At 43.1% G+C, this 9,445-nt stretch overlaps 1 protein-coding gene across 1 annotated transcript in view; it reads right to left on the reverse strand.

Annotated features, from left to right (window-relative positions):
- Positions 1–8,612: 8,612 nt before the first annotated feature.
- Positions 8,613–9,445, reverse strand: part of LOC308327524 (kelch domain-containing protein 3-like) — a gene marked incomplete at both ends in the record, with an annotated part of 1,113 nt that continues 280 nt past the window's right edge. Inside the window, one exon of the mRNA XM_080781044.1 lies at positions 8,613–9,445. This exon is cut by the window's right edge and continues 280 nt beyond it. Coding sequence (XP_080637170.1) covers positions 8,613–9,445 — 833 coding nt within the window.

The following is a 9,445-nucleotide window of genomic DNA, read 5'->3' on the forward strand; positions in this document are numbered from 1 at the left end:
ACAGCCCAATAAAAGTCTTGTTCCATAGCAGACATGTTTTTCGTCAAAGACTCCATACAATACTGCATTATAAGTATAACGTTAATGTTAAAAACCGATCTGTGGCATTTTCCCCCATACATCTCTAGACCTCTGACAGTCCACTAGCAGGTTCTCTATGGTTTCATCTGGGTTACAGTTTGCATCCGGGCATTTAACAGTTTTTACAGTTTTTACAAAACAACTCCAAAACAACTCCATTTGACCACCTCCCTTACTCCCTTAATGACTCTTTTTTATGGATATACTTTTACTACCAATGTTCTTTAAACATACCTGTTTTTGTTTTTCACCAAGATTTCTTTTTTTCTAACTTGTATATATATTGCCATTATAAGCTCATTTACAGGCAATTTGTTTAATTGTTCAATTTTCTCTCGGTTCATAATTTAGTTTTTCAGTGTGAAAGCAAAATAAGTGACATTACACTTTAACCCATTTTTTTATACGTTAGCTATTGAAAAATAGCAGATCTACAAGCTCATAGCTTGTAGAACTTGTAGGTCTGCTATTTTTGAAAAATCGTAAAAATGCGGCACAAATCTTTGAATAGGTATATCTTTCAGAAAGTTGTTTTTATTTCGACGTCAGGCCTGAATGGGTTAAAGGGGAAATGATGAGTATACGTAGGACCGTTTCAGTTACTTTACTTATTTATAATTATTTGTTAAACCGTGCTGCATGTTACTTTTCTCTTTTATAGTTCAATAACCTATACAGACAGAATGGAAGATAATTTAGGGTTGGATCTTAAAAGCAGTTAGGACTCACTAGGGTCCCACATAAAATTGCCTAGTTGGGGCCCGCCACCCACCTAAGGCTCAGGTAGAACCCACTTAAAGCCCACACGGGAATTGGGAAAGCCCAAGTGGGAACCATCTGGTGCCCGCTGACAAGCCCACTTGAGGCCCACGTCAGCCCCAAATAAATTGCCAAGTTGGGGGCCCACCTAGGGCCCAGGTAGAACCCACTTGAAGCCCACATGGGCTAGCCCAGTTAGGACCCACTTGGGTCCCACATAAAATGGCCTAGTTGGGGCCCACCTATGGCCCAGGTAGAACCCACTTAAAGCCCACACGGGCAACCCGGGTGAGAACCATCTGGTGCTTTCAATGGGATATGGGAATCACCAACTGTACACTGTACTCAACATGAGTCAAATCGAATGTAACTTTTTCATACCAATGATTATCTTCCAAAAGAAGTATCGGTAGGCTACTTTCATGCTGTGTAAACACAATGTTGTAGCACAGTAAAACACCTTTATTGAGCCACTGTGAGATTGTGTATCTTTGTCAATGACTCTTAAGTGAGTGCTTGTACTAATTAGTGTGTGTTTGTTGGTGTGATCGGAGGCTCTCATCAAAAAGGACAGGAAGTCGCTGAGCTCGTTAAAAATCAGGAGCTCGTTAAGGGGATCAAGCTTGCTCTCTCAGTGTATCCGTTATTATTTGTGTATTTTTTTATTTTAATGATGACAAAGACCACTGCTCTCTGGTTCTGGTTTTATTTACAGTTTAATTTTATTTATTTTCTTGTGGGTGGGACAAATTGGTCTCCATGTGGAGATTTGCAGAACAGTTTGATGGACTACTGGACTTACAGTTATATCAGAATTAGCATGAAAAACACTAATGACTGTGTTTTTATTTAATTAATTACCTTCCGCATGTTTATATTTTTTTAGTAATTACTGTATGTGTCTGTGTGTGTGTGTGAGGGGCTAATTTGCCCCGGTGTGTATTTGTTTCTTTGGTGAGTTATGAAATGTGATGGACAGCTGGACTCATAAATATGGATATTAATATTTAGCACACGCTAACGAGTCGACTGGGGCTGCAGGTCTTTTTGAACTCAGAAATTGCACAGTTCTAAAAGTGAACTTCTCGAACATATATACATTTCCTGCTTTCATATGTCAAAGTTGAACCTTTTTTTTAATGGACAACATCAAAGTACAATCACTTCCAGCACACTTGTGTTTTTAAATGTGTAGCTTCATAAAGTTGTGAACTCTATATTTAATATCTTCTAATTAAGAACCCATGTGGAAAATACACACCTCTCGTATAACTCTGCGTGGCAAATCACCTCGCTCTATTGGCCACTGATGTATTGTGTGCTATTTTGGCTCTGTTTGCAAGTGTGTGCGTGTAACATTTGTGTGTGGATCAGAATTTTATGCAGCTGTAGCTGAATGCTTAGCTCGCCTAGGACTCCGGAGGCCCCAGGTTCGATAACAGCTCTCAGCTTTGTTATTGTGAAGACAATAACTGCTCTGTGCTCCTCGGTGGTCAGCACTCAGCTGGGTGAAACTGAAAACTGATGTACCCCTCGGGATCTGAAAAAATACTTCTCCTTGTTGAATGCATTGATTCTTATACTCTTTTACCACTATTGTCCTGCTCCTGTGATGCACCTAGCTTTACCTGGTTGATGCATGGTGGAATACCCTTTCTACCTGATCTCCTTATTTTTCCCATTTCAAACATATACAATGTTTTCCCATAAACAAGCTCACAACACAGTCTTAATGCAACACAATTCATCACACGCAAAGTACAGTAGGGCTTAAGTGAAACAATACACTCACATCACCTACAAACTCCTCCCCCTTACCTACAAATCATGCCATTGGTCTGGTCGCCCATTGTTCTGAAGTACCATTGGTCCAACTCATCTTGCATATAACTAAGCCTAACGCTACACTAGAGCCATTGTAGCGGTTTGATTTAGGTGTTAGTGGATTGCTGGGGTGCCAGTCAGGGCGGGGCCTGACAATAAAGGTATTATATAAATCAAACCCTACAAAGGGTGCATGTACCCACACATGAACCCTTAAATGCATATAGCGGGAAACCATAAATCATAAATCATTTGTCAGTAAACTCTTAAATGCACAAAATAGTATTATAATAATAATAGGAGGAATATCACAACAATTCACAACAAGAAATAGACACCACACCGAGATTCAAAGTTTGCTTGTTCTTATATTGAAGGAATGTCAGGGGAAATCAAAATAAATAGTTCAGTTCAGTTCCGTCAATTATCAACCCAAAGAAAACTCTGGAACAAAAATCCGTGTTTACTCTTCCCCAAAACAAAGTAAATTAACTGAAAACTTCCCTTTAAAAAGGTACTCCAAATAATAGCAGTTACTGCAGAGTAAGACAGAGTTACGCAGACTCCGTTCACTTCATGGGGCCAGTCCAATGGCGGCTCTCCTACATAGACTTCTATTGGTTTGTCCCTAATTGAAGGCTCAATATCGCAACTCTTCTATTAGATGGCTCTGGGGCCTGGGCCAGCCGCACCGAACCCCCCGCCCCATCTCTCCATGCCCTTGCCCAGGCCAGTACCTATCTGACCTCCTCCAGCGCTCACTGAGTGGTCCTCTTCTCACACAGACTACTTTGTAGCTAATAGCCGTATAAGTGTAGTATAGTCACCTCACCAGGCTGCTGGTTTTGTTTTGTTCAGTTTGGCTACTTGATTGTTGGTTGTTTTCTTTGACTTGGTGTAGACCTAGATATTCCTTGGGTTTATTGAAAGGTGCTATATAAATATACGGTATTATTATGAAACTGTAAAACAATTTAAACATTGTTCTTTCCTTTGTCTCTCTTCTCTCCTGCAGCTGTGTAGCTGCACTAAGTTTATCTTGATAATAATGCCAGCTACAAATTAAAACTGGATCCAGATCCCAACAGTGTGTGTGGTGGGGGTGTGTGTGTGTGTGTGTGTGTGTGTGTGTGTGTGTGTGTGTGTGTGTGGGGGGGGGGGGGGGGGGGGGGGTTCTGATATAAAGAGAGTGAAAGAGAGACGTTCAGGAAGTCGATGATTGTTTGAGGAAATAGTTCATATCTTCAAATGCTTTCCACTGTTTATCTGATTGTGTGTGTGTGTGTGTGTGTGTGTGTGTGTGTGTGTGTGTGTGTGTGTGTGTGTGTGTGTGTGTGTGTGTGTGTGTGTGTGTGTGTGTGTGTGTGTGTGTGTGTGTGTGTGTGTGTGTGTGTGTGTGTGTGTGTGTGTGGGGCTGTGTGCTCGCGTGCGTGCATGCTGTGAGAGAAAGTGGACAATCCAAAGTGTGGGAATTCACTCAATTCAGTAAGTTGTATTGCTGTATTTAAAAGGAAGTGATTAGATATATTTTCCAACATTTATCTGATTAGTGAGGGAAAGCAAAGAGATTAGGAATGTGTGCCTGTTAGATTGACTCCAGCAGCTGTGGTGAAAGAAAGGAGAACGATAAATTAGGAAAGAGGAAGCTTATTCAAACAATGGAATCAATTCCGGAGTGGTAATGAACTCTGACAGAGTGTACAGAGTGGGCCTGTCTCCATGACAACAACACCAAAACAACACCACACCACATGCATGTGAACTTTCATATATATATATCTCTTTTTTTGTAATCCTGTGTGCACTTGCGCGCACACGTGAACCTCAAAGACATCAGTGCGTTTGGCCTAGATAAAGGTTCATATGCAAAGACCCAAGGGTCTCACTTAGTGGAACGTGAAACACTGAGCTCTCCGCTATCAGGTGGTGAACATAACCATTGTACCACATTATAACCCTAGGATGGGATGCCGGTTCCAGTCCCACTCTTGACCTCGGTCATAATCAGTGGTGGAAAGCAACTAGGTGCATTTATCCAAGTATTGTGCTTAAGTAGCCTATAGAAGATACCTTACTTCAGGGGTGCCCACAAAAATAAATAAATAAACCTGCGTAACGATGACGCCACTGTGTTTCTGAAGTGTCCACACAGCCCTCCTCTGAGTCTGAGACACAGACAGAAAATGGTCAAATATCATGAGCATTAGTGAGGACCAATTATAGGTTGAAACTCTCAACTGAAGAAATAGTTGTTTTCTATTTTTGGATCTTTAGAAGGGCTTTGTGCCCTTATCAGCCAGGCGCTCGAACATAAACAAGAAACACATACCTTTCATTCATACAAACATGGAAACACCTTCAACGCCTCCACTATTCACAAAGACACTTCCGTGCCAGGTATTGGTACACAGAACACACCTGCTTCCTATTTTCTCAGTTTCAAAATCTAAGCTTGTGCACTACAAAGGATTGGCACAGAAAGTATCCTGTCAAAATATTTGTCTTGATAAGTGCAAGTTGTTCTTGTGTTCTTCTTGAACGGTCTGGATGATGCAATATCATGATGATGTGAGACAACTGTATTCAGATTTTATTGGGATAATGAGGTGGTGTCCACTGTCCAATGTTAGTGGCGGAATCATGGACAGATTATGGACAGGGTCAACGGGGACAGTGCCCGGGGCCAGGGGCTCTTCTACCATGGGGCCTGGGCACAAGGGCACACTTTTAGACCATATCCGTCATCATATGGGCAACAATGGATGCCCATATGGATGTAGTAATAAAAGCTACAGGCTACGAGAGCTTTTATTTGAGAAAAATTGGTCTGAGGGAAAAGGAAGTTGCCGCCTGTTGTTCCTGCCTGTCGACTACAAAACAATACTACAACAACATGACGTAATGATATCATCTGTTCCAGACAGGATCATACACCCTAAATGAAATGGTGCCCAGGCTATATACATTCATCTGGCAGTGTGCCCAAGGAATCTGGTGCTGACTGGTCCAGTGGTTTGCGAGATTGGTTCCGGACATGCAGACAGACCCCCTTATAGACGGCTATAGAGAGTCGCAGTCCCTCCCCCTCGAGAGACCCGGAAAATAAATCGCCGTTCATTTTCCTCATATGCATTTCTTAAAGTATTTATTTAAAGACGGTTACGCCGCGGACAAAGCCAACTCGGATCGTGACAAATCATGACAATGAACACAATATTTTGGGCCGATCATTAGAAAGAAGAAGATAAAGGCAGGAGACAACACTATTTGTTTTGTTTTTCTTCTTATAAATTATTTGATCGGCCCAAAACATTGTGTTCATTGTCATGATTTGTCACGATCCGAGTTGGCTTTGTCCGCGGCGTAACCGTCTTTAAATAAATACTTTAAGAAAGGCCTATGGGAAAAATGCATTGGGATTTATTTCCTGGGCCACTCGTTGTTCTGAAAGGGGAGGGACTGCGACGCTCTATAGAGCCACACCTAACACAATACTATGTTGTAAAAAAAACGGTCAGCTTGGTCAGCTTGCTGCAGTTAGTGGTTGTTATGTCTCAAGTGTTGTTGTCACGTCCTTAGGATCCAGCTCTATATATTTCCTGTATGTGTAATTGTCATGGTCTGTCGCTCTACAGACCATGTCTCCACATCAGCCACTCCACTCCATTCCCTCTCTGTCACACACCTATTTCCACTCCCTCTTCAGCCCAACAGTGCCATGCCCAATGCCATTCCACACACTGTCAGGACATACATTGTTGTTCCAGTGATCTGCCTTGGACTTCTGGTTGCTATTTTGGTCTCCTAAAAGGTATCTTGGATTGCATGTGCTTTGTGTGACTTCTGGTTTATGCAGTTATGCTTTGAAAGTATGCATTTTTGGACTGTTTTAGCATTTTTGCTCCTGAAGTATTGCCTTTTTTGGATTTACATTTTGCATTGACTATTTACTTATGCTGTATGCTTCTATAAATACTTTAATTTAAGACTATTCTGCGTTTGGCTCTGCACTTGGGTTCAGTCCTTCACTGCGAACCGTGACAGTAATAAACTTTGTGAACCTTTAGCGTGATACTGTCTCGTGTCGCGTTATTGTTCTCCCGGGCCCGTCGCCACTGCTGCCGTACCAAGGTATACTTCAACCGGATAGTCACACACCACCCAGCCGGCACACACTACCTGTCTGTCAATCATAATAACACACTATATGTTACTATTGTCACCAAAGAAAAGTCATACTATACTACACAGCGGGGTGTCCTCAAACCACACCTTGAGAATCTGGCACGCCGTCTAAATCGATCATATGTCTCTCTGATCTTACAGTAACTCACTCTCTCACTCGCCACCTCCATATTCACTTGGATACCAGACAGATGTGTGGCACATGTCCGATCAGAGTTCCTGGTGCAGAACCATCTGCTACATGCGTACAAACACACACACTCGCACGTGCGCACACTTGCTCATGCACACACACACACACACACACACACACACACACACACACACACACATACATACACACACATATGCGCACACACGCACACTCGTGCAGCAGTGGAGAAGGCCTATCTGTATACAAACGCATGTTTAAACACATGAACCCTACTTCCCTACTCTGGGAAACATTTGGTGAAAATAGAAGATCTACAAACTCACAGAGGCCCAAAAGGTGGATGGACAGCTTGCGACCAATTGGCTAGATCTATAGCCTTTCTTATTTTTGGGGCAGCATTACAAAATGAGATGACAGGAAGTAGTGCCAGAGTGTAAAAGCTGGTGAATTGTATAATTTGCTTGTACACAACAGTGGTTCTCAAAGTGGGGCCCTGTGTACATGACTTGAATTTGATCCATTGACGTTTCTGATGATACCACTCTCATACACTGTGTTCTCACAAATCTGTCCAACGGCATCTGATAACCGTATGTAGTAGGCCTACCGACCCTACAACAGGGCAGCACAGGAGATGCTCAACGCCACCCCTGAGGCCATCTCCAGAGATGCATGGCTAACAACAGCGTGGAAGCAGGAGTGGGAGTCAGCCGGGCCCTCCCGCATGCACCGGTTCATCTGGGATCCAGGAGTTGGCGACATAGGAGGAGATGATCTTCCTCGCAAGCAATGGACCACACTGAACCGCTTAAGAACTGGGGTTGGGCGCTTCAATGCATCATTGCAGAAGTGGGGACTGGCAGCATGTGAGTGCGGTGCCCCTGAGCAGACCGCCGACCATGTCATCTTCACCTGCCCCTTACACAGACCGCCCTCAGAGGACCATGTCATCTTCACCTGCCCCTTACACAGACCGCCCTCAGAGGCCGGCCTCTTTGACCTGGGACCAGAGATGCGGGCGTGGCTCCACGACACCGAGTTGGACCTCTAACGTTACACGAAAGAAGAAGACCGACACATTCATTGCGATAGATGTTGGAAACTCAAAATGACACTATTCATTCTACGAATAAACCTATATATCGTCTTATGGGTATTGTCATATTCTATCGTGTTAGAAATCACCCTCTCTGCTTCCCAAGCCAGAGATGCAAAATGTATTCCTGATGGAGATCAATTGGCCGTAGACGTTTCTAGATCTCCTGGTGACTCTACATACATATTGCTTTCTGTATCTGGCCTGAGTTTGAATCCAGTTGTGAATATCATACCCTCTCTCCTTCTCTCTCGCCTTTCCAGTCTATCAATGTCACTGTCGGAATGCAAAAAGATAGAATAAAAAAATACTCCAATAATGATATAAATAAAGATAGCCTTTGGTTTTACTGTATATTGTACTGCTATTAGACATCGCTTGCATTTTGTACAAGACAAAGCAGTATTTCAATCAAGCCATTGGCATTAAGGTCTAATTTAAAATCTAGGTGTTACATTTGAGAAAGACACTTTATAATCTTTATTTATACATGTATTTATTTGTTTATATAATTTAACGGATTAACGCTTTAGTGGGCTTTAGTGGTCTTTGGTGGGCTGTTATTACTTGTTTTGTCTGTTGCTGTTGGTGCTCATGGCTGAGTTCCCATCTGATGTTGTGTGGGAGTTCTGACTGGTCCAGACCGTGCAGAATAACTGCTAGTTTGCATAAAGTGTTCAGACCGGGACCTAAGTCTAAGATGTACAGGTCATCATATGTCCCATGCCCTGCGAAGAAGATGATACGATTCCCCACCATGCAACAGCACATTCTAGACATACTACCTGGGTATGTCCCCATGGGCTCAATCTTCTTCCAGGAGAAGGTCTCTGGATTCAATTTCCACAGGTCATTGAAGTTCCTGAACAGATGGCTGTTTTCGCCACCAAATATGTAGAGCTCTCCATTGTAGGCGACGGCTGAATGACCCCAGCGACTGTGTGGAAGAAGCTGTGTGAAAGGAGTGCTTAGCCAGCGGTTGGTCTCTGTGTCAAACACTCTGATCTTCTTATAGTGGGAGTAGTTGTTCTTTTGGCCCCCAAATACAAACATCTTAGTCCCTATGATGGTGGCAGAGTGACACTTTGAAACAGGTGCTGGAGGGCCTCTTATGTTAACTAGAGACCAGGCCATTGTGGTGGTGTCCAACTTGTAGATGTCGTTGTTGCATCCAGTCAGCAGGTTGAATCCTCCAAAGATATACATGACCTTCCCCAAGACACACGCGGAGTGGCTGTACCTGGCCCCGGGGACAGTCCCAGAAACCTCTGGCTCTAACCAACTGTGGCTGTCGATGTCAAATGCATGAAGACGATCGCATTTTTCCGCCGTGTAAGTATCTCCCC

This window comes from Protomyctophum bolini (genome assembly GCF_963924005.1).
Source record: "Protomyctophum bolini genome assembly, chromosome: 13".
NCBI lineage: Eukaryota > Metazoa > Chordata > Actinopteri > Myctophiformes > Myctophidae > Protomyctophum > Protomyctophum bolini.